Below are 26,876 nucleotides of genomic sequence, written 5' to 3'. Positions count from 1 at the left end.
CCCCCTAGCAAATCTCGGACTTCTGTGTGAAGGCTCTACGCTGCTCTGCTTGAGCCCTCCCTGGCTCTGCGTCATCCTCTCTCGGCATTACGCTGCCTCTGCGTGTTTCTCTGCCTCTCTGCTAAGTATTCTTGGCTCCGACAAAGATCCTCCAGCCAAAACTCTCTCTGCCCCTCTCTGCTAAGTATTCTTGGCTCCGACTAAGATCCTCTAGCCAAAACTCTCTCTGCCCCTCTCTGCGTGATCACTACAAAATCACTGCTCTCTAGCTCAGCGATTCGATCTAACTGATCAGCTCTCTGCGTGTGTTCCAAATGACCCTCAAGCCTCTTTAAATAATCTTCTCGTTGACATTCAACGGCCCTGATTAGAAGCTAATCAATGGCTAAGATCATTTATGCTTGATCCTCGTCTTCTTCTAGAATTTACACCCACAGTTAGATTAATACCCATTAATTATTTTAATTTCCTAAAATTAGACTTAGGGACCCATTAAAAATAATTAATTATTTTAATAAAATTGTATTCGGGTGGAATTTCCCAAAACACTTTCTGGGTTCTTTGGAATACATGTGCCTCCCTGCAAAATTTGAGACTTAGAGCACATCCGATGCTACCAGAAATCAACATATGTTTTCTCCGAAATGCCATAGGTCTCACTTAATTTGGATATGCCAATCAAAAGTTATGTTAACTGCCACAATTTTTTTTTATTTTGGGGCCTTTCAAGGGAGAAAACTTGTACAGACGTCCATGCTGCAAAGCTTTTCGATCTGTCTCTAAAATTTAGACCTAGAACATTCCAATCTGTTTTCTTTTCAATGCCACAGGTGGCACTCGATTTGGACCTTCCAAACTACAGATATGACTGTTAGATTGAAACTAACTATTTATGCCTAGTTCCAGGATTCGACGAGAACCCCAACTGGTAACCAATCTCTGACTACCCCAAACAAACCTTTTAATCAAAAAGTTATGGAGATTTCAAGTTAAAACATCCCTTCTAAGAATTTTTCGGGGGACTGCTTTGCAGGATGACCTTGTGACCGAGATATATCCAAAATTCCTGTACCACTCAATCTAAAATTTCATGCTTGACAGCCCAATATGTCTGCTCTGCAACGCCACAGTCTCACTAAATTTAGATCTGCCAATCAAAACTTATGGTCATTGCCATAAAAGCTTCTGATTCTGGGACCTTGCAGGAATGAATTTGTACAGACTTCCACGCTGCCAATTTTTTAGATTTGTCTCTAAAATTTAGACCTGAAACACTCTAGTTTGTCTTTTTCCAATGCAGGTGGCACTCAATTTGGACCTTCCAATCTGCAGATATGACTGTTATATTGAAACAACCTACTTACACCTAGTTTAAGGAGTAGACAAAAACCCTAACTGGTAACCAGCCTGTGACTGAAATTATAGTGAAACAGATTTAGAAAAAATTGAACAAATATACTTCGATGTGTCCTCCTTCCAACCATTCAAGTCCCATACAATTCATGATCCCAAAAATATGTTATAAAAAAATGGTAAGATAGGCCTTTTCAAGGAGAAAACCAAGGATCGTCCTCTCTAAAAAAAAATGTAAGAAGCCTCATCAAGGGGGCAACCTCCTATAACAATATATCCATAAGCAAAAGTTAAGATCATTATTCACATGAGCTTCCTTCATTTATACGTGGGACATAAAGAGTGTAGGAGACATCCTACCCTATTACGCCTACCTAAATAACATATTAATAATGAATGAGAGTTAGGATCATAACATTCCCCAAAATTAAATTTTCAACATTGATCCCAACCACAAATCCTTGGCCTTGTTCCTCATAGAGGTGGTTTCCTTTAGATGGAAACCCTTATGCAGCTTCTTCAGATCTGGCCAGTTGATTGTATCCTTCCTTCAACCGATATTGCCTAATGGGAGCATCACACAGCTATTGGAGATATTGGCATAGCCTTGGATTTTAGGACAGCTCTTGTGTGGAATTCCTAGGTGCCTCCCTTAGCACAACTGACTCCTCTTAGTCAAGGTCACTCTTTGCATGACATTACCAAAATCGGTATTGGTGACTTCGTAGTGATTGACGGGAATACAAGCTTTGCCTCTAGTTCACACACGGACTAGAGACCACTTTGTTAATTAGTTTCTTTGCTCATGGTTTAGCTTACCTGCTCTCTAATTCATGGCATCACTTGCTCTCTTTCTTCTCCTCTTCAAAGCTGTACTTCAATGTCAAGGGTTTAACCATCCTTGATTTAACCCTGCTTTTGTTTGTTAACATATCATCTTTCCCCTTTAGGGAAGAGATGCCAGAGGTTGTTAATTTTAGGTAACAATGGTATGTTCTATGCTTAAGAGCAATTTTACTTCAATTTCTTTATTAGCCCAATATCAATCATAGTTTTAAAACTCCTACTCGGCCAAGGGTCGACTCCGACTCGGTATCGACTCGTCCGGCTCGATTTCAATGACTCGGTCGTTGTAAAAAATACATTAAATATTTATTTTTTATAAAAACACCTAATTTTAAAGATTTTCATTCATGTTTCCAAACACACAGCATTAGAATATAGATAGAAGACAACATATGATCAAAGTAGGCTCATGAATATATCCATTATATCAAAATGGCACCCAATGCATTGTCCAATACATACACGATGATGATATAGAGATCAAAGCAAAAACACATAACCAAGGAGGCTATAAATGGCCTCTACAACAAAAGTCTGTGACCAGTACTACTGGCTAGTGGCTACTGCTAGAGTTGCCAACATCATCTGGCTCAGTGTTACTTGGGAGCAGGAGCGAAAGTGGGAGCGGGAGCGACATTTTCAGAAGCTCCTGGTTTGGGAGCGAATCCCAGAGGAGTTCGACAACCAATGTCACTAACATCAAGGTACATAGAGGGATTGGTGCTCTTGATTAAATACGAGTTCCATACCCTAATACATGACAAAATTCAATGGAAACATTGCAATCCTCCAATCCTGAAATCCTGAAAAACTGATAAGTCTGCTGGATTTTGAATGAAATCTAAAATTCTACTTTCTCCATATGAAATCCAATGAGGTTGAAACCACTCTCAAACATCCTGAGTCATTTCATGGTAATGTTAAAAATTTAAGTAAAAGGATGAAAATGAAGATTAGGGAGAATGTCACTTTTACTTTAAGAATTTAACATTACCATGAAATTTGAATAGCATATCAATAGTATAGAGCATTTGAGTGTGTTAAATAGGGTTTGGGAGGGGGAAATGGAACCCAAATAACATTTAACTAATTCACAAAACACATTGGAGTCCAAACCAATCAGCAAACACCTTAAAAAATCATTAAAAAATTGTTAAATCACTGTTTTACTGGGGTTAAGGGCCGTTGTTTGTGACTCGGCCGAGTCAATATGGAAACGGCCGAGTTGGCCGAGTCATGGCTGACTCGGCCAAACGAACCGTTTCTTCTACCGAGTCACTTATGAGGGCAACAAAATGGATCAACTCGGCCGTTTCGGTTTCGAAACGGCCGAATTTTAAAACTATGATATCAATATCTAGTTTAGCAATCACATCAACATGATAGTAAAATGCAGATAGAACATAAACATAAACAGTAGAAGACAAACCAAGACAAGAAGACACAAGATGTGGCACCAGCCAGCGACAAATCCCAATGTGGAGAAAACCTTGATTAATTCTTCTTATATTCTTCAATAGTTCAGCAGAGAGAGAGATAGTACAATTTACAAATCTGATCATTTATGATAGCAGCAAAAAGCCCTAACCAAAAAAGTCAACGCTGGTCAACAGGAAAGAATTCTTCCTCTATTCAGCGCGGTCAAACCCAGTCAACTTCGGCCTCCACCAGCAAGTATAATCAACCCAAAACAGTCTGAAAAATTCCAGTCAAAACTGGTCAACGAAAGTCAACTCTGCGGCCAGCCCTAGGACAGCGAACGCTGGTCAAAGGAGAGGTCAGATTGCCTCGATTTTAGTGCCCAGATCTGCGTCTTGCTAGGACAGATATACCTCACCCAAACCAAAGTCAAAACAGGGCAACGCTTGAGATCAACACAGTCAAACAGCCTCCCTGCAACTCGGTCAACGCTGGTCAACGCAGTCAAACAAAAATTCATCCTTCTTCCTTTGCACGTGTGAGAGAAAGTTGCCCAGATATGCGTACCCAATCACAAGAGGAGAGAGAGAGATGTGAGATGAGATGATGGTGAAAATGACTTGAGGTCTCCTCCTTTTATATGCAACGTTGAGGATGAGTTGGGGGTTTGAATGCATGTTTTGCTTGTTGGCTGACCTTGACAATTTGTCCATAATATAAATAAATTCATATCTTCATTTGTACATGTCGAAATCGGATGATCTTTAGATCAATCCTACACCTCTCAGAGAGAGGAATCCAAGAAAAATATCAGCTGCCATAAATAAGATGACCCATGTGGAGTCTGGCCCTAGTTGCCAATTTTAACACTCCCTCTCAACTAGGGAGAACTCCATCTGCTAATCCATCTGCCAATCTGTACTATCTTTGCCATCAATGCACTGCTTTGCACTGCTCTGCTCTGCTGAACTATGAAGAAGAAGAAGCGATCGAGAATGTATCATACCATTCTCTATTGACTTGAAGTCAGTCCCAGATAAACGAGAGTGTCTCATACCACTCTTACTAACCCGAAGTCAGTTCCAATTGATCCCAGATCAATATCGGTCATCCTCGCATAGGGAGTATGGTAGTACATGATGCGTCCATCAATAGTGCTATGGTCCCTATCCTCATTTCCCTACTCACTGACCAGATGAGAGGTACTTCCCTTGAGTCCCAGACTGCATGTGTAGGATGTCTCAGCAGGAGAAGCATGAACCACTCATCCTGCCTACATGACGCCAGGGGTATCACAGGGGAAGGCTGAACCACTCACCCTGTAGACAGCAAACTACTAGGGGAAGGTTGAACCACTCACCCTATGGTTGCTCATCGCTCCAAGAAGTACTCCAAGCCCCCCGGAGCTCCCAGAGCTCAATGTCCATATCATACAGGACCCTCACAAGAGGGTCTCTCCATGATGCCAAGTCGTTCTCGGAAGGCCAAGAACTTGACCTTCCCCAGGGGCTTTGTCAAAACATCGGCGACCTGCTCATCAGTCCCAATGTGATGGAGCCTTATTGCTCCTCGTTGTACCATATCCCAGATAAAGTGGTAACTAATATCTATATGCTTGGAGCGATCATGAAACACGGGATTCTCTGATAATCGGATCCCACTCTAGTTATCACAGAGGATCACAGTGGTATCCAGCACATGTCCAAACAGCTCACTGAAGAGCTTCCTCAACCAGATAGCTTCACAGGAGGCCATACTAGCAGCTATGTATTCGGCCTCAGCGGTGCTCAAGGCAACCGTTTTCTGATTCTTGCTCATCCGGGATATCGAAGCAGAAACAAAAGAAAAACAGCATCCAAAAGTGCTCTTGCGACCCACCACACTGCCAACGCAATCAACATCGGAATAACCATGCAACCTCACATCTCCGATAGTGTATCTCAACGCATGAGTGATTATGCCCCGAAGATATCCCAAAAGATTCTTGGCACCAATCCAATGTATATGATGAGGCTCAACCATATATTGGCTCAACGTGTTGACTGCAAAACATATGTCCGGACGGGAGTTCACCAGGAACATCAGTGCTCCTATGAGTTGACAATACTCAGAAGCATTTCCCAATTCAGGTCCAGCAACACTACCACATAACTTCTTAAAGTTAAGTTCCATCGGGGTAGTCACAGGCTTGCAGTCCACCATCCCAAATCTTTCCAATATCTTCACAACATATTTTCCTTGAGATAGGAAAATTTCTCTTGCCTTTTGCCAGACCTCCAACCCTAGGAAGTAGTGCATCAGTCCTAGGTCCTTCATCTCAAATTCAGAAGCCAACTCCCTCTTACATTTGTGAATGAGAGGGTCTGCACCTGTCAGAAAGAGGTCATCCACATAAAGTACCAGTATGAGAGGTTTATCATTTTCAACCTTAAAGTAATGGTTCGGATCGGCTTCATTTCTAGTGAATCTCAGCTTCATCAGATAGTTATCAATCCTCTCATACCAAGCTCGGGGTGATTGCTTCAAGCCATAGAGAGCTTTCTTCAACCTGCATACATGAGATTTCCGGTCATGAACCTCAAACCCCTTGGGTTGTTCCACATAGACTTCCTCTTTGATCAAACAGTGCAAGAAAGCGGTTTTGACATCCATCTGATGTAGGTTCCATCCTTGCAAGGCAGCAAGGGCTATGATCGAGCGGATGGTGGTGTATCGAGCAATAGGTGCAAATATCTCATCATAATCTACACCTTCCTTTTGAGAGAAACCTCGAACAACAAAGCGAGCTTTGAATTTTTCTGCACTTCCATCAGCCCCATGCTTGATTTTGTAGAGCCATTTAGAGGTGACAACCGATTTGTCCTAGGGTCTAAGAACCACATCCTAGACATCATTCTTCATAATCGACTCGTATTCTTTATTCATAGCATCCTTCCATACTTGTTGCTTTATGGCTTCTTCGAATGATGAAGGCTCATTTTGAATGATAATGTTCATGACCGTCAGGTATTCTTGATACCTATTCGGCTTCTTGCTTTCACAGAAAGTCCCCCTTGGTGCAATATGTCTCTCGGCATCTTCGAGAGTCTCCCTAAGCCATGAGGGTCTCCTCTTGGAGGAGGAGGGCTCTTGAGGAGGAGGATCAACAGGATCCATAGGTTCATCAACCTTCGGCATCATTTCATCTTCTTTTGCACCCTGTTTTCCAGTGTCAGCTTCTTTGTCCTTCCTTGGGATAGGAAGGTTGTTGATCTCGCTGAGGGCCATATCTTCGTTGAAGGTGACATCATGACTTATCTCAACTTCCCTTTGACTAGCCACATAAATTCTATAACCCTTAGAATTTTCACTATAGCCCACAAGGATCATTTCTTCCCAGATGCATCCAATTTGCTTCTTCTCTTTCGGCACATGAAAATATACGGGACTTCCGAAAATTCTAAAACGAGAGACATCGGGTTTCTTACTAGTGAACATTTTTTCGAGAGTCTTGGAGTCCAATGCTTGATGAGGGCATCAGTTTTGAACATAAACGGCGGTATTTGCAGCTTCAACCCATAGGAACTTCGGAAACCCTTGATCATGAAGCATGGCATGAACAACTTCTACAATAGTACGATTCTTCCTTTCAGCTACACCATTTTGCTCGGGAGTGTATGGTGTTGTAGTCTCCCTCTTAATGCCAGCTTCTCTGCAATAATCATGGAATTCATTGGATTCGTACTCAGTCCCATTATCAATCCTCAATATCTTGATTTTCTTCTCGGATTGGTTTTCGATCAAGGCTTTGAAGTGTCGAAAGCAGGTGAACACTTCATCCTTCGTTTTCAAGAAGTCGATCTAGGTCTTGCGAGAATAATCATCCGTAAAGGTGAGATAATATAAGTATCCTCCCAAAGAGTTTACAGGCATCATAACAGATATGTCAGAGTGGATCAATTGCAATATATCTGTGGTCTTGCTATTACTTGAGGGAAATGGTCCCCTTGTAAGTTTTCCTTCGGCACATCCTGAACATACACCTTCATGCTCTACTTTGAACTCGGGCATACCTGTCACCATCTATCTCACATCGGGTAGAGCCTTATAATAAAGATGGGCAAACCTTCGGTACCATAGTTCAGAGTGTAGAGATGTGTCGCAAGACATGGCTCCCAATGGACTTCCTCCAACTTGATACAAAGTGTTAACCCTGAACCCAAGCGTAAAAGCATCTTTAAAATTTCTTTTCCAAACACGTACCTTTCCATCAATGAATGCCACCTTATATCCTTTGTCTTCCATTGCCGAAATGGACACCAGGTTCTTCTTGAAATCAAGTACATATAGTACTTCTTGTAAATGAATAGTGTTACCCTGATTCAATTGAACGGTAACATTCCCTACTCCCTTCATGGGATAGGTGGCATCGTCTCCAAGGATAATCTCCAAGTTTGTCTCCTTCTCTATCAGATTAAAGAGAGCTTCCTTGTATCCGATGAAGTTCCTTGAGGCACCACTATCAATTAGCCAATTCCCTAAAGTGTTTGGTGGAGAGGTGGTGGAGCGGGCCGATATAAGATAGTACTCCTTTTGCTTATTGTTAATAACATTTGATTCTTCATACCTGGACTTCCTTGCTTTCTTGGAAGTCCCTAAAATAGTAGTAACTCCTGTCTTGAGAGCTGCTCTGGCGTGATTCCCTGGCTCTGCCTCTGCCTTTGCCTGAATCCGCTGCCCCTCTGACCAGAATTCTCTGCGCTGCCTCTGACTGCCCTGCGCTCTCTGACACTGCCCTCTCATGAGACTGCGCCCTCTGTATTTGAATAAACGTTTGTATCTCTGCGCTTGAATCTAATGAATGCATCCGTTATGTGAACTCCCTTGTGCGTTCCTGGACATACCTCTGCGTGATTCTTTGCAGAATCCCTGAAGCTTGTTTAGCCATCCCTCTGGTGCCTCCACGCATAAACGTATTGATCTGAATTTATTACCGGCGTCATATTGTTCATGGAACTGTGGTACTGAAGTCTGCGCTGCGTTATTTGAAGACAAGAGATTGAAACTGCGTTTTTTATATAGACTGCATTGTTATATGCGCATTTTAAATGACTGAAGCTGCGTTGTGTTGAAGCTGCATTGAAGCTGCGGCCTGCGTTTTTATTGACTGCGTTTTTTCATTGAAGACTCTCGGCATCCGTGGGTGACTGCATTTTCATTGACTGTGTAATGGTGACAGCGTTTCCTTGGTTCCGTTGAATGTTTTTTTTTACGCATATAAGACTATGTGTGATATATATTATGCGTTGAGTACTGGAGGAGCCATTTCAGATGGAGTATAGTATAGCTAACGAGAAATCGATATGGGCAGCGGCTACCATGGCGTGAAGCCCCTCCAGGATACCACAGCGTTTTCATGTGATATATATATGATATATATAGATATATGTGAGCAGTTATATGTATTTGAGCGCCCTTTGTTTTTTGAACAGTGATATATGTGAGCAGTATTTGAGCGCCCTTTGTTTTTTGAACAGTGATATATGTGAGCAGTAATATATATTTAAGCGCACTTGTTTTGTTGAACAATGATATATATGTGAGCAGTGATATATATATACTGTTGGAATGTTAGAAGAAAAATAAAATGCATAAGGCTATCATATAAGGATTTTTTTTTCTCTCTCAACAGAAGTGTTTTTGGCAGAGATTTTTTCTACAGAATGCATTCAATCATTTCTATGGTCGGAATAGTTCTCACTGGCAAGGAGAACTATTCTGAATGGTCCCGGATGGTAAAACACACCCTTATCTACAATGAGCTGTGGAAAGGAGTGTGTGTCGGAGAAGAAGACAGAGACCCTGTGCAGCCCACATCAGACAAAGAACTCGCCATTTGGGAAAACAAGAACAGCAAAGCCTTTGCATTGATCGCAGCATCCGTAAATGAGGAAGTAAGTCGTCATATTTCATCCTATTCCACTGCCTTTGAAGCTTTACAAAAGCTGAAAGAACTCTATGATGCACATTCTGCACTTGAAGTTGTTCAGCTCATGATTAAACTCTTCACTCTTGAACTGAAAAATAATGATCCTCTTACTCTTGCATCTGAAATAAAGTCTATAGTGCATGATATTAAATCCACTAAGGTTGAGCTGGATATCTCTCTTATTGCCTTCCTCAAAGCACTCTATCCTACCTACTCTAACTATCTTGAGTCTTTACAAGCAAATGGAAATCTTAAAGATATAACCTTTGACACTCTTGTGAAAAAGTTTGCTGAAAGAGAGAAAGCCTTTGGAAAGAAAACAGTCCCTGAATCTTCTGAAGAGACTGTTTGCCTTGCTCACAAAGAAAAGAATCCTGCTCAAGATTCTACAAGAGGAAGAGGTGGACGAAGAGGAAGAGGAAGATACTTCAGAGGCAGGGGGGGCAGACATCCTCAAGCAGAAAAGGCAGATCTGCATTGCATTCGCTGCAAACAAAATGGATCACATGATGCTTCTACATGCAAGCTACCATGGGACAAAGTTGAGCAGAGAAGAAATCAGCAGAAAGGTAAAACTGATGACACAGACAAAGGTAAAGCACCTGAATCCGCTCACTATATTGAGGCACAATGTAACATTGGAGTAAATGAAGATCTGTTTAATGCTTCACTTACTTCTTCGAAAAATGACTGGTTGCTTGATTCAGGAGCAACCTGTCATATGACTCATAGGAAAGATTTCTTTGAAGATTTCACTGACAATGTTGATGGAGCAGTATACTTTGCAGATCAGTCAAAAATCAAGCCATCAGGGCTTGGCACAATCAGGTTTAAACTGCCTGGTCTTCCAGACTTTCTTCTGGATCATGTTCTATATCTCCCACAGCTGAAGAGAAACTTGCTGTCCCTGGTCCACATCCGCCAGCAAGGTCACTCCATTCACATGTTTGATGGCAAGCTTGAGGTAAGAAAGGCATCTGACCACTCACTTGTCATGAGGGGTATAGAAGAAGAAAGACTCCTTAAACTGCAAGGAACCTCTGCTCATGCACAGCATTTTTCATATATTTCTCATCATGAAGAAGGTGCACTTCCATCAAGTTTATTATGGCATGCTAGATTTGGACATTTAAACTATGATAGTCTCCGCTTGTTGAAGAAAAATGGTGTTGCTGGTTTGCCTACAATTCCTAGAAAACACAAACAATGTGATGATTGCATTCTAGGAAAGCATAGCAAACAGTCTTTTCATGATTCACATTCAAGAGCACATAGGAAGCTTGAACTTATTCATTCAGATTTATGTGGTTCAATGCCTGTTCCTTCTGCAAATGGAAATAAATATATCATGACATTTATTGATGATTACACCAGAATGTGTTGGGTTTACTTATTGAAGAACAAATCTGATGCTTTTCAAACATTCAAGAATTTTCATAAGTGGATTGAAAATGATGCACAATCTCATATTGGGTCTATTCGCACTGATAATGGAAAAGAATATACATCAAATGAATTTGAACACTATCTTCGCCAACATGGGATTAAACATCAAACAACTGTGCCTTATAATCCTCAACAGAATGGTGTAGCTGAAAGAATGAACAGAACAATTTTGAATATGGTACGATCCATGCTTTTCTTCAAAAATGTAAAGACAATGTTTTGGGCTGATGCTGTTCTATGTGCTGCATATATAAAGAATAGATATCCATCTAGTGCTATAAGAAACAAGACTCCTTATGAATTGTGGTATGGACATGTTCCTTCGGTAAAACATCTCAGGATATTTGGTTCCACCTGTTATGCTTTAATAACAAAGGTACATAGAAACAAACTTGGTGCTAGAAGTCGTAAGTGTATCTTCCTGGGGTATTCAAACACATCTAAAGCATACCGCCTTTATGATGAAGTAAATAAAAAGTTTGTTTTATCTAGAGATGTCATTTTTCTTGAATCATCCAAATCTGACAGTGTTGTTGAGCGGCAACTTGATCGCCTGGATAGATTCACAAAACCGAAATCATTTCAAGAGTTTGATAATCAGATTCCACATCTTGAAGGGGGGATTCCTATACTAGATCAACATGTGGAATCTTCTTCTGAAGAACAACCTCCCCTGCATGACACTCCAACAACGGATGATGCTTTAAGTGATGTAATTGATAGAATTGGGAGACTCAATCTTGATTCAGACCCAACTCAATCAACAGAACAGCCTGGACCATCTCAGAAAGGTCCCCCAAAGTGGCTGACAAAGACACTTGAAAGTGTTCATCCTGATGAAATTGGAAAAACAGGAACCAGAAATTCAAACCGACAAGATGGAGGTGATGTAGATAACTCTAATTCACCTGTTGATATGGATGTTACTTATGATTGTGAATTGAACTTGTCTACAGATTTTGAACCAACTTCCTTCAAAGAAGCTGCTTCTCATGATGAATGGAAAGAAGCGATGCAGAAGGAGTATGATGCCCTCATAAAGAATGGCACTTGGAAGCTGGTTGATCCTCCATTTGGAACCAAACCAATTGGCTGTAAGTGGGTCTACAAGAACAAGTACAAAGCTGATGGCTCACTTGACAAGCACAAAGCTAGGCTTGTGGCAAAAGGTTTTGCACAGAAGGAAGGGGTCGATTATGAGGAAACTTTTGCTCCCACAGCAAAATGGGCCACCATCCGGACACTCTTTGCACTAGCTGCTCAGAACGGTTGGAAAGTCCATCAAATGGATGTAAAAACTGCATTCTTGAATGGAGATCTAAAAGAGAATGTTTTTATGTCCCAGCCTGAAGGATTTGCTGTGAAAGGACATGAACACAAAGTATGCAAACTTGTGAAGTCCTTGTATGGCCTCAAACAAGCACCTCGAGCCTGGTATGAAAAACTAACTGAGCATCTTCTGAAACTCAACTTCAATCATTTTGATCTTGATGATGCAACTTTATTTGTCAAGAAAGTTGGCAAAACAGTTGTATATCTTGTGGTATATGTAGATGATCTTTTAATGACAGGGAACAATGAAAGCTATATTGCATCCATAAAGAAAGAATTAGGAAAAATTTTTGAAATGACTGATTTGGGCTATGTTCATTACTATCTTGGCATTGAAGTAACCCAACATCCAAAGTCCATATTTCTTTCTCAAAAGAAATACATTGGAGATTTGTTATACAGATTCGGCATGACAGAGTGCAATCCCCTTTCTACTCCAATGGAACAAAACTTGAAGCTCACATCTACTGAAGGAAAGGAATTTGAGGATGCAACAAAGTATAGACATCTTGTAGGAAGTCTCATCTACCTCACTACTACCAGACCAGACATTTCATTTGCTGTTGGAATCCTCTCCAGTTTTATGCAAAGGCCTTGTGAGGGACATTGGTCTGCTGCAAAAAGAGTTCTAAGGTACTTGAAGGGAACTCAAGACCTTGGAATCAAGTATACACAGGTGGACGACTTCAACTTGATTGGATACTCTGATTCAGACTTCGATGGAGACAAAGAAACTGGGGTATCTACTTCAGGATATGCTATGAGTCTTGGATCAGGAGCTGTCTCCTGGAGATCACGCAAACAATCAGTACCAGCAGATTCCACAACAGAAGCAGAATACGTGGCAGCAGCTGAAGCAACGAAAGAAATTGTGTGGCTCAGGAAAATTCTTGAAGATTTGCAGGTAAAACAAATACAATCAACTCCACTCATGATTGATAACACATCTGCAATAAAGTTGGCCAAGAACCCAAAGTTCCATGATCGTACTAAGCACATCAATACTAAATATCATCTGATCCGACATCATGTTGAGGCCAAAACAATCCATCTCCGTCATTGTTCCACAAACGAGCAAATTGCAGACATCTTCACCAAAGCGCTTGGAAGAGAAAAGCTTGAAAGATTCAGAATGATGCTTGGACTCACCAACATCCCTTCAGATTAAGGGGGGGAATGTTGACACCTAATCCGAAACGGATGAGGTGAAGCCGGACAGTCATCTAGAAGATGAACTGATCCGTTTTGTATTTGTATAAATAAAGTACTAGCTAATGAATAAAACATCAATCAGTGTTTTCTCTCGTTCAAATGAGGAGTTACCCTGGCCTGACACAACCATTTCCTTGATGTCCCGCATTCCTTCTTCCTTTGCCATAGGACCTGCCATTCCTTTGATCGTTGTTGGAGTTGCCCCTAGAATGATTGTGATCATCATCATGCAATGTGTCCCTTCTATTTGGACACTCCCTTGCACAGTGCCCAAACTTATTGCAAACAAAGCACCTGCCCTTCCTTCCTCCCTTAGATCCAGGGTTTCCATTGAAATGACCTTTAGACCCTGCATTATTTCTCCTTTTGGCATGAGCGGAGAATGTAGTGGGGTGACTTCTATTAGAAGGCATTTCTTGCTCCACCATTCTTGTTTCTTCTTGAATGCATCTCGACATCAATTCTTCAAACCCAGGAATTCGATCATTATTGAGAATAGTGGTTCTAAATATATACCACTCGGGTGGGAGTCCTCCAAGGGTAGTGATAGTAAGTTCCCTGTCAGGAATGACCTCACCAATCGAAAGTAGATCATTCTTGATCTCAGTGTTCCTTAAGAAGTAGGATTGAATACCCTCGTCCTTTGCCCTTCTTAATATCCATCAACTTATTTTTGAGAAATAAAATTTCATTAGCATCACTAACCTTGAACATGTTGATCAACCTGTCGTACATCTCCTTGGAGGTCTTCAAATTAAAGATGTAGGCCACCAGACGCTTGTCAATGGAATCTCTGATAATCTTCTTTGCTTTGACTTCAGCCCTATTGTACTTGGTCTTTGCAGCAGTTGATGCATTTGAAGGAGGCTCAAGGATTTTACCCTTCACATAATCCAACACTTCTTGTTCTTCCAAGGTCAAATCAAGAGACATCTTCCATCCATGATAGTCAGATTTTTCACGGAGCTTGTCTTCAGCCGGGAAGTGGGATGAGGAACCCATTGAGCCTTTTGTCCTTGTCCAACTGTCTTTGGTGATTGCTCTTTCACTCTTGCTTGGGCTTTGTCTTCACCTCAGCTCTGATACCATGTTAATTTTAGGTAACAATGGTATGTTCTATGCTTAAGAGCAATTTTACTTCAATTTCTTTATTAGCCCAATATCAATATCCAATTTAGCAATCACATCAACATGATAGTAAAATGCAGATAGAACATAAACATAAATAGTAAAAGACAAGCTAAGACAAGACGACAAAAGATGTGGCACAAGCCAAGGACAAACCCCAATGTGGGGAAACCCTTGATAAATTCTTCTTATATTCTTCAATAGTTCAGCCGGGAGAGAGATAATACAATTTACAAATCTGATCATTTATGACAGCAGCAAAAACTTAAAAGCCCTAACCAGAAAAGTCAACGCTGGTCAATAGGGCAGAATTCTTCCTCTATTCAGCTAGGTCAAACCCAATCAACTTCGGCTTCCAACAGCAAGCCTAATCAACCCAAAACAATCCGAAAAATTCCAGTCAAAACTGGTCAACGAGAGTCAACCCTGAGGCCAGCCCTAGGACAGTCAACGCTGGTCAAAGGAGAGGTCAGATTGCCTCGATATTAGTTCCCAGATCTCCAGCCTGCTAGGACAGATATACCTCACCCAAACCGAAGTCAAAACAGGTCAACACTTGAGGTCAACGCAGTCAAACAGCCTCCCTGCAGCGCGGTCAACGCTGGTCAACGCAGTCAAACAGAAATTCGTCCTTCTTCCTTCGCACGTGTGAAAGAAAGCTGCCCAGATATGCGTACCCAATCACAAGAGGAAGGAGACAGATGTGAGACGAGAAAATGGTGAAAATGACTTGAGGTCTCCTCCTTTTATATGCAACCTTGAGGATGAGTTGGGGGTTTGAATACCTGTTTTACTTGCTGGCCGACCTTGACAATTTGTCCATAATATAAATAAATTCATATCTTCATTTGTATATGTTGGAATCAGATGATCTTTAAATCAATCCTACACTTCTCGGAGAGAGGAATCCAAGAAAAATATCAGCTGCCATAAATAAGATGACGCATGTGGAGTTTGGCCCTAGTTGCCAATTTTAACAGAGGCACTCTTTACTTTTCTATTATTACTTGCTGTATATTTGAGTCTTATTGACCTATTTCAGTGATTGATTGACATTTAATATTATATTTCATTTCATCTCTACCATTGCTACTGCTGTTTTCCTGTTTCCACATTTCCAAATTCGTCAGAATGTAGAGAATGTCATTTTTGCATAATATGACTTGCTGCAAGCAGCCACTTTGAGTAGAACTTCTCTGGCAGCGGTTTTTTCTATCCTTCTTTTCTTAATTGAGTTAAGTCTGGTAAAAGGTGCTTGCCTCACATTCACTGCTCTTTCTATCAAAGGAGTCAGCACAATTGAAAAAAAATTGTATTTATTGTATATTCAGAAATCAGCTTTAAAGAAACTAACACCAAAAATTTAACATGGGAGAGAACACCTTAGTATAGCAGTAATATGTAACAAAAGAATGTCAACAAACCTGTGTAGAAGAGTTTTCACAGCAATTTAGTGGATTTGCCTCGACAAGGGTCATCCGATGAGATTCATCTTCATTAGTCGGTACAGGAGTGCCAAATCTGGCACTTAGTCCGACCATGCTTGTTCCTTCTACACCATCTATCCAGTTCTTCACTTTTACCTGCATGAAGCATTCCCAATAAACAGGTAGAAATCATTAGTTATGGCATGAACTTCTCCATTTATCCCACATAAGATACTAACTACCAGGAAAAAAGGACTAATCATACCCTAAAGGTGTAGCTTAAAAATAAGTGGCAAGATCAACACCATATACAATATCCAAAGGCCATCCAATGAAAGACAACCAAGCCCACACTTCAGTTGATGTGAGAGATGTTCTAAATACAACTGATTTGGAAAAGGCACATGTTCTAAATACAATTGATTTGGAAAAGACACCCACCCAAATATGCTGAAATTTCAAAATTACAAACAGAAACGGTGTCTTTCAGTGGAATGCCAACTACACTCTATGGCCAAATGATTTAAATGCTATCTTCTTATCAGACCTATGGACTACACATAACCACCATGAATAAATATAATATCCTGAACTATAACAACATCAAGTTCCTGCATGGAAGAATGTTATAGAATATTTAATGTCCATTTCGTAGCAGTAGAAAATACTACAAAAATAGAAGTGGTTTTTGTGCTTTAAAAGCAGTTGAAAAAATTATAAAACTGCAAATGCTCAAGAGAAGCTAAAAAGCCCTTAAAGCAAAAAATCTATGATAAGATAGTCCATTCAGAAAATATTGAGGATCTATTTTTATCTTCAATGACTAGTTGGAGGACACCAGATCCACTAAAATTGTGAGAAAAATGTTATCTTGTATGGAAGAAGGCACCTCCAATTATGACACTCAAGGACAGGCAAGTGGCAGCAGTTAACTTCTGAGTTTCTGACAGCAGCAATCAGGATTTTAGATATAGTGTTAATGCATTTAAAGCTGGAATCCGACTTCAAAGGCCTGTTCTGCCTGTGATCTATCATATCAACCTGATCAACCTTAATTATGGCTTGTAGTAGTAAGCTACTTCTTGAGGCCTGACTTACAGTTTTTCCTTTGATTATTTGAACTAGCTGTTACCTCACAAACTAGCACCTTTAGATTAAAGTCCAAAAAATTGGCACTAGCCTATCAGCAACTAAGAGGGAGACCAATGTCACCACACCAACCCTCTTTACACTTTAGGCTGGCTCTTGTCTAGTTCAAGGGGGCCCTCCCTATGGTAGGATTGCTAAAGCCTAGGCAATAAGAGCCCAAGGTGAAAATGAAGAGTGGATTTAACAAAACAAGTGTCACAGTATAGATTGTCAAAAGAGATGATGGGAGGATCAAGACTAGTGTCAATTCCATTGGGCAAGTGGAGTAAGGAATAAATTACTAATGGCAATAACTGAGAGATCAAGAGTGAATGTAGCCCAAATTAAGAACCAATAAACAAATCATTATTGCTGTCCACTAAGTGCAGAAAATTAATTGTGCATACCCAAGCAGATATTCCAAACATGTAGGAATAAGTGTTTTTATTGAAGGATATGTAAATATGTAGCTGGCTCAAATTAAGAAGGGTGCACATGAACAAGTTCCAACAAGAAGACACAAAGGCTTAGAGGGAAATGAACCACACGTCAACTCTTCTAAATAAAGGTACATATTCTTGATAAGGAATAATCCTTACCTATATTTCAGCTCTTCCACATACATTTGATGCAAGTAATTTCCAGCCATTAGTCTCCAGCAAATGAACCAAAGCACATATGCCACAATAGTATAAGTGTCTAGCTTTCCATTGCATTCAAGATATTCAACAAAGCTCAAAGGGAAAAAATCCCCAAGTCCAACCATACATCAAATGGATAGAGAATCAGAAAACCATTATATAGCTTTGAGTTCAACTCCTACAATAAAAAGTGTTTTCCTAGATCCATTAGTTCTGTTGGGACCCACTTTTCTCTCCTAGAAGAAATAATTAAATAATCATCCTTCCCCAAGGAAAACAATATAATAATGTTCTCATCTTAACTAACTCCATGGAACCATTCAACAATAATATAACAATGGAGATGGTTATGAAACATCTTCCAAAAATAGCACAAAAACATAACAACCTCCATAAGCGGGATGATAACACCTTCATTTAAAGTTCGATCCATGTAGAGTCATAGACAACTCCATAATTATCAATCTCTCAAAAGATGAGCAAGGAGATCTCAATAGAATAATGTGGATCAATTTGCCAAACAGCATGAAGAGAAGCGATGGCAAGATACAAAGGCAGCTTCACATAAAAATATCCACCATAGGTGTGCTGTACGACACCCTCCATAACACAAGCAAAATCCATCAACTTATTTTAAGCTCAATCTCCATAATCAAAAGCGGTTCATTTAAAGGTTATATAATATGCTAGAAAGCCTCACCATGACATCACCTTACCAAGACATGAGATTTTAATACATGGCAAAGAGTCACTTGAAGTTTGACCAATAAGATAGAATGGCCCATCCACATAATAAAACAACCCGTCCATTTGCTAAGGGGATGGCACCCAACCAACATGAGTGGCATCCATTAATTGCATGAGCCATTACACAAGGAACAGCCCCATCCAGTACATGTCATCTCCAATTAAAAGTATTAATGATTGATCCCTGTAATGGTTGACTCATCTCGAATTGAGGACCAACGGCTTTATAATCAATGGCAGCACGAAGATGTAAAACAAAGCATCTCCATGTATAGTAAGAGAAGGGGTGGATACACTACCTGAAAATATCCTCTGAAGAGAAACCTAGACTGAGGGCACTCGTACAGATGACAAATGGACATTAGCCTCTCTGATCTTACAATGTGATTGTTTGTCTTAATAGGGAATCAATGTGAACAAACTATTAACTTGGCCAAAAGGAATCCTGAGGATATGCATCCAATGCTTCCAAGTATGTCTGGGGCTATATAAGGCCATCCCTCAGCTACATGAAATGTTCAAACTAGATAGCCTTCCCTTGTCTATTTCAATTACAAGAATGATTTTGTAGCCATCATTTACATGTGTCATGTGTATATGTGTTATGCACATATTGTAAATTTGTAATATGTAAGTTGCAAAACTGTAGAAACTTAAAAGACTCTGGAGTCTGTACAGTCAGTTTTCCAGTTAATGAGAATTTTAAAATTAGTGAAAGATTATCATTCCAGGAAATACTCTGTTCCCTGTGTGTTTTGTCTCATGAACTTGCAATTTTACCTCTACTGCATACCTAAATGCATAACTTTTTACTGCTTGTAGATGTGAATAATACAGAAACAAACATGTTAGCTTTAACCACCAACCCAACTCTGACAAAGGTTACTCTAACAACCAAGGTTACATATAAATTAAATTTAATTAGGAAAAAACTCTAATTATGGGAATCTTTTCAAACTAGTGTTAAGTTTTAACAAGCCATCCTTGCATTTCTCTATAGCTATCGCTATGTAACCCATGTATAGCCTTTTCTGAGTTTGCGGTATACAGCTGTAAGGTATAGAAGGACCAAAGAATTCGGGGGAATGATCCAGGAATGAGAGAACTGCAAATGGGTTGTTGGTTCAATGGTGAGGATGACAGCTTGTTATAACTTATACCACCCACCAGGGTTCTAATCCAGGGGCAGTCCCCCTATCTATGATACAACAGTTATCCCGTTGTCACAGCATCTTATCGCAAAGTACGTTTGACTGTTTTAGGGCGGTTGACTCTTCATGGAAGACGGTTAGGTACTGTATTAAATTAGAACCATGGCTTGCAGTAGTAGGCTCGGAAAATGTGATATGGCAAGCGCCAGTAAACTTGAATTGTTGGAAAATGGTATTCCCAAAAGCAATGTCCCGTAGGGTTTGTACATAAAAATGGCTAACATGAGAATTTGGTTTTGTACGTCAAATGATTATGGAACAAAACTTTTATGCCCGTAGCACATATGGCCTAAATGTTTGCAAATTGTTTTTAAGCAATGGCTTAGTTATTTATGATCCTAAAAGAAGTCCACAAATGACCATATTAGATGTATGAGGCTAGAAAAGTACAAAAAGCCAAAATGGTGATTAATCCAAAGCAAATAAACTGATCTGATTCAACCCTGTATTGCGAAATTCCCAAAACTACACGGCTGAATTTCAATGTTAATGTACCAAAACTGGAAATGTGTATTCTTTTTCAAAATGACAGGAAATTATCCCAAATTTACAGCTGCGCGACCGGAAATTTAAACGTTGCGTTACTTATAAACAGATGCTATTCATACCAGTTGAAATAAGTTATTGCAGCCAGGAGACTTTGGGGCTGAGCTATCGTCGTTGCTGATTTCGTCGCTTAAACAGCGCTGACAAAGCACCAAGAGCAGGAGCAGCGGGATCGAAAGGTCGAATCCCATCTTGCGACCTTTAGCCATGGAATTTCGTCCTGGACTGTTGTGAGAAGCACAAATTCAATACACAACAAACACAATTTTGTAATACTGTGGAGTTGTTTCTATCACATGGGGTGATTTTCAGGTTAATCAATCATTGAAGAATGGTGCGAAGCACGAAGGTCAGTTCTTTCGCGTAATTAAAAAACGGATTACCCTTAGAGTTCGAACCTCGCACCCTTTTTCAATTAAATGGAATCCTTTACTAAATTATCTTGAGTAACAATGTAAGTACCAATACTCTACATTTATCCATACTTCAACATACAAGTTCACATAATTTTGCCCCATAAAAAGAAAAAATTGGAATGGGACAAGGATAACGGTACTTTTGGGGTTCTTTCGTACATTGTATTCATTGTGTTTCATAATTTTTATTATATTTATTTTTTCCCCTTACTTGGTTAACGAATATTGGAAATTAGTGATAGTTATATTGGGTAGAATTATTTGAAGTGATTACTTTTCTTGACTCAATTATGAATTTTAATTTTAAAGATGTCGAGAAAATTGAATTTAAAATGTTGAGAAAATTGAACCTATAACTTTTTAATAGCAAAGATGCTTTAACAATGAGGACTCAACAAATGATGTTAATCTTCACAACTAATTTTAACTATACTAATATATGGTAAGTTAGTGTTATGTTTTTCAATGGTATTAGTGATTTATGAAGATTTAATGTTGAATTGGTAATTATGAAATATAACTAAGTTGATTTTTATGGGGTATAACTTTCATTGCGTCATTAATTTAAATCTTACAAGAAGAAATTGAGAATAGCAATCATTGGAAATAAATCTTTATAATGAGATTATATTAATGTATAAACCTTAATTCCCCGATGCGGGTGAGAAGAGGCCTGAGGGATCTAGTGGGATCTGAGCCACTGTCGTAGCAATGATGATGAGGAGAATTGAATGGAGGGGGTGGCATGGGCACCCCCACACATGCTAATGCATGTGGGGTCGTCAAGTTTGGAAGCTAGTGTTTATTGCAGTTATGGGTATGGTAGGGAGGAGCTACTAGTATAGTCCCAAATTGGCAATTTCCAATTTGGACCGAAAGGCGTCTCCGAGGTTGGCCCAACAGTCTGGCAGGCCGATGAGGAGGAAAAAGAGAAGTTGCATGCAAAGGTTTACCAGTGCAGAAGGGGCAACGGAGTTGTGTTTCATCACGTGCTTACTATTTTGTGGGTGTGTTCCTTACAATTTTTTTGTAACCCCTACTAGCCAATCCCTATTTGAAGCCTTTTGGAAATTGGATCTTACTCTTGGTATGATTTTGTGCTTATTGAAAAGCTTATTTATTTGGCATGTTGCTTGGAATAGTATGGGATCTAACCTTTGTATGCATGAATTTCTCTCTGTTATAAATTGGAGATGCGCCGAAAGGGTCTGTCACTATGTTCATACTCTTCCCGTCCTTAGAAACTTGTTTTGGTAGCTCACACAAAGTGAATTTGAAGCTTACCACAGTTACTAGTGTTATTTTTGTTGAGTATTATTACTAGTTATTTGAACCTATTAGTCCCATACATGTTATCGTGTTTGTTTCCGAGCCTGAGAGTGTCCCAATCCTAGGGAAGGGACGAATTTCATGGGTTATTTTCATTTTAACTGATATTCAACTCAGGAGATTGTTGTTATTATTGGTAGTGGTGTGTTGCATCCTGGTACTGGACAACCTCAATTTTGTAACGCCTTATCTTATTACATGATATGGTGGATGGTCACACATGGTATGAAAAACCCCCCATTTCAGGTGAATTTCAAGAGTATTAAGCTTAAAATTAAAGTTTTAGGTTATTGTTATCTAGTGTTAATAGGGCTTGGATGACTCAGTAGTAGAGCTTTACACTCCCCGAAATACATAGTCTCATGCACTGTGTCAGTGGACCAGACCCCATTTAGCTGAAGTTGCATCAGGCAGAGAAGCTCAGTCAATTGGTTAAAGATTTGGGGATAGTAGTTGGAAATTACGACAAGGCCATCCTTGCGTGGGGATTATGGTCGTGGTGCCAATAATGATCGTGGGTCTGGGGTTCGAGGTCGAACATAGGTTAGAGAGGTAGCAACCAAATACAGAGAGACAACTTATGTTGCAACTAGTAACGTGATCTAGGGTTGGGAAGGATTTGTTGGCCATGAGGGCGGGGAGGGGGGTGTTGTCTGATATAGAGCTCATTAATGAATTTAGTGATTTAATCCCAATTCCCGACCACACCAGAGGGAGACATACTCTATATGTCCAGACCTTGTTTTTATATTGGCAAATCAAAACTTTGTTGGCAAGAACTATGCATAAGGGGCAGCAAGATCAACCAAATATTCTTAACTATGTGACACAAATCAAGAGTGATCAACAGCATTTGTGGTTTCATATGCTCCAATTGGATAGTAGGATGGCCATAATTGTGAGGCACATTCTATGTATTTCACCTTTAGTCCCACCGGGCTCAAGCACAAAGGAACCGACTCCTGTTGAATCATCTAATGAGTAGTTTGTTATATTTTATGTTGAAAGACTCAACTTGTTAGGTCCCTATAATACTAGTGATTACCCCATTACTATTGTAGTTGTATCCCTTCTTAACATTGTTGTGCCCCTATTTGTCCCCATATTGTTATTAGTGTGCCCCATAGAATCCCTCTATTGTTATTTTTATGGCTTTATATTATTATTGTTAGGTCGACTAGGTTATATTGTGACTCCTTAGACTCCTATATATAGAAAGGAGGTTTTGTCATTTGAATCATCAAAGAATCATTCATTTGTGTAATGTAAATGAGGTTGCCCCCTAGAAGAGGCTGAATTTTAAGGCGTTGATCTATCTTTTCTATCTTTTTGTGAGCTGATTTCATAACATTTGGTATCAGAGCTTTGGATTCTAGGGTTTCACTACTCTAAATAGGTCATCGTGGCATTTTCACTATAACTTTTTTTCTACGACGTTTCAGAAGCAAAAAAAAACCCATTTGAGACGAAATTGCATGGAACCTCGGGTCCGAATTTCATAGCTTTTCGCACTATATTTGTGGAGATATGATCTAAGGAAGTTGATCTTTTTGCAGACTCTTGAATTACATTCCAAACAGGTGACCTGGGGAAAATCTTCATAACTTTCTCTCTGAGCATCAGATTGAAATTTCGTAAGAAGGTATAGAAAGAGGACGAAATGTAGTTTCTTGTATATATTTTTCAGAACCAAAAGTCAAAATAGGGACACGTGGCACGTCGTATAAGTTCGCTCTACCAAACCAGTCTATAATCAGGTCACTATGGGAGATTTGGCATAACTCTTCCTTGGAGAATCCAATTTGGATCAGACTGGTGGCATTGGAAAGAGGACACAGAGGGCTATTGCAGATCGTAATTTCAGAACTGGATGATCCAAATTTACAGAGATACATCAGAGGAAATATCGGGCTCCTACAAAGTGAAAAAAGGTGTGTAGATTTTTTTAAATTTTTGCTTAAGCTTGGTTTGAAAAATTATTTTGAAGGAATTCAAAAGGCATAGTAGAGCACTATTATCGGTAGCTGATGCCCCGAGGAAAGAAAATGCAAACACCTAGTAAGCAACCTGAAAGCTCTAGCATCACTCATGAAGAAGAGGAAGAAATGCTACATGATATATCAAAATTACAAGACCAAGTGCAACAAATGTCACTCTCACAAAAGCTAACAGAAGCTAATATAAATGGCATGGAATCTAAGATAAAGGGCATGGAAGCTAAGATGAATGGCGTGGAAGCTAAGATAGACGATTTGAAGATAGATTTGAAGACAAATTTGATGACAGGCATGCCAAATTTGAAGACATATTTGACAAATTTTCTACAAGAAATACTCACTAATGGTGAAAGGGTAGTAAAGGAAACTCATGATGCGAACAAAAGAAATGTTAATCATGATTTCATAGACTCTAATGTTGGATCGAAGACCCACCATATTCAAAAAATCGATATGAGGAAGTTTGATGGAAAGGATCCCGCAACATGGATATTACAGATGGAGCAATTTTTCGATCTCAATAATGTGCAAAACACACAAAAGGTACGTATTGCAACTTTATATTTAGAACCAAATCAATTTGTATGGTATCAATGGCTTTGCTCTTGTAAACAAATTATCACTTGGGCAATTTTTACGGAAGAATTGACAACACATTATGAGGATACAAAAAACAACACTTTTTTTAGCCAATTGATAAGTCTCAAACAAAAGGGTTCAATAATGGAGCACATTGAGGAGTTCCAAAAATTGAACATAAGGGTAAAAAATATTCCAGATGAGCATAGGATTGATGTGTTCATAGGGACTTTAAAGGATAATATTCAACATGATGTTCGCCTTTGGGAACCCGATTCATTAGAGAAGGCATTCAGGTTAGCAAGAAAAATGGAAAGCAAAATTATGGCAACCAGGAAGCATAGCACTCACAACTATAAAGATGAAAGTGTTGTTGCCCCTAGTCTTCCACAACCTATAAGGTTGACACCACAACAATTGGAAGAAAAAATAGAAAAAGGGCTTTGTTACAGTTGTGATAGCAACTACACTAAAGGTCATAAGCGTGCTGAGAAGAAATTATTCTACATAGATTGTGAAGAGGATGAAGAAAAGGAGCAAGAAAGGTCAAAAGAAGAGGATATACTCTAGGAACAAAGCCTAGATAAAGAAGAAATGAATCCGACCATATCTTGTAATGCATTGGCTGGAATTACCACTCCTCAAACGATCAAGATAGAAGGACAAATCAAGAAGAAAAAGGTAATAGTGTTGATTGATTCAGGAAGTACCCACAATTTTATTCATTGTAAGGTAGCAAAAGAATTGAATTGCTTCCTATATCCAGCACCAGAGTGTCAAGTGATGGTTGCAAATGGAGAAACAATAAATTGCTATGGAAAGTGTCACAATATCAAGCTATCGATGGGAGAATATGTATTTGACTAGCCCAATGCTTTCCATTCCAATGGGAGGTGTTGATGTTGTACTAGGAGTCCAATGGCTACAATCCTTGGGTACAATAGCTTTTAATTTTCAAAAACTTTTCGTGAAATTTTCTGCGGAAGGAAAGGAAGTTGAATTAAGGGGTATCGCAGGGAAACCGGGAAAGATAATTAGCTCTAACGGTATGACCAAGCTTATAAAAAAGGAACAAAGAGGTGTAATTGCACAATTATGTTCACTAGAAGTTTCCACATCGGAATCATCTATTTCTCTAGATCTCCAAAAAGTCTTGGACAATCATTCCAAGGTATTCGAGACTCCCAAAGGTCTCCCACCTATTCGTGATCATGATCATGTTATTCATCTGATTCCAGGAAGTGTTCCTCCAAACATCAGGCCGTACAGATATCCCTATGTCCAAAAGAGTGAAATTGAACGTATGGTTGCAGAAATGCTAGAGGCTGGTATAATTCAACTTAGTCAAAGTTCTTTCTCTGCTCCAGTAGTAGGTACACAAGAAGGATGGATCATGGCGCATGTGTCCAGATTATAGGGAGCTCAACAAGCTCACTATTAAAGATAAATTTCCCATTCCTGTAATTGATGAATTACTAGATGAATTGCATGGATCAATTTACTTCACCAAGTTGGATCTTCGTTCAGGATATCATCAAATAAGAATGAAGACTGAAGACATTCCGAAAACAGCATTTAGAACTCATGAGGGTCATTATGAATTTTTGGTCATGCCTTTTGGCCTTACCAATGCACCTTCTACATTTCAAGGTTTAACGAACTCCATTTTCAAACCCTTCCTTAGAAAATTTGTGTTAGTATTTTTTGATGATATACTAATCTACAACAAATCTTGGAAGGATCATGTTGAACATGTTGACAGGGTGCTACAACTATTGGAGGAGAAACAATTATATGCAAAAAGATCCAAATGTTTCTTTGGAGTACAAGAGGTGGAATATATGGGTCATATTGTATCTCATGAAGAAGTTAAGGTAGACCCTAGCAAAATTAAAGCCATTAAGGAATGGAAAATCCCCACATCCATAAAGCATTTGCGAGGATTTCTCGGGTTGACAGGGTATTATCGCAAGTTTGTTAAGAATTATGGGAGAATAGCATCACCTCTAACAACATTATTGAAGAAAGATGCATTTTCATGGACTCAAGAAGCAACAAAGGCCTTCGAACATCTTAAAGAGGCAATGTGCCAAGCACCGGTCTTAGCTACACCGAACTTCACAAAAACCTTTATTGTGGAATGTGATGCTT

At 39.5% G+C, this 26,876-nt stretch overlaps 1 protein-coding gene across 4 annotated transcripts in view; it reads right to left on the bottom strand.

Moving 5' to 3' along the window:
* Positions 1 to 20,853, bottom strand: part of SPPL3 (SIGNAL PEPTIDE PEPTIDASE-LIKE 3) — a 303,499-nt gene extending 282,646 nt beyond the window's left edge. Inside the window, exons 1-2 of one of the 4 annotated variants that reach the window (XM_089446401.1) lie at positions 20,467 to 20,853; positions 16,129 to 16,287 (exon numbers count right to left, since the gene is read on the bottom strand). In XM_089446401.1, the coding sequence (XP_089302527.1) occupies positions 16,129 to 16,287; positions 20,467 to 20,613 (306 nt within the window). In that variant the 5' untranslated portion in view covers positions 20,614 to 20,853. The remainder of the gene's footprint in view (positions 1 to 16,128; positions 16,288 to 20,466) is intronic. The other 3 variants (XM_089446402.1, XM_089446399.1, XM_089446400.1) reach the window with 3 other exon arrangements.
* Between the last annotated feature and the right edge of the window lie 6,023 nt (positions 20,854 to 26,876).

Source organism: Pinus tabuliformis, chromosome X (assembly GCF_031772625.1).
Source record: "Pinus tabuliformis cultivar Carrire ecotype Pingquan chromosome X, CPIR1, whole genome shotgun sequence".
NCBI lineage: Eukaryota > Viridiplantae > Streptophyta > Pinopsida > Pinales > Pinaceae > Pinus > Pinus tabuliformis.
The sequence above is the reverse complement of the archived record's forward strand: the minus strand, read 5'-3'. Positions and strand labels throughout refer to the sequence as shown.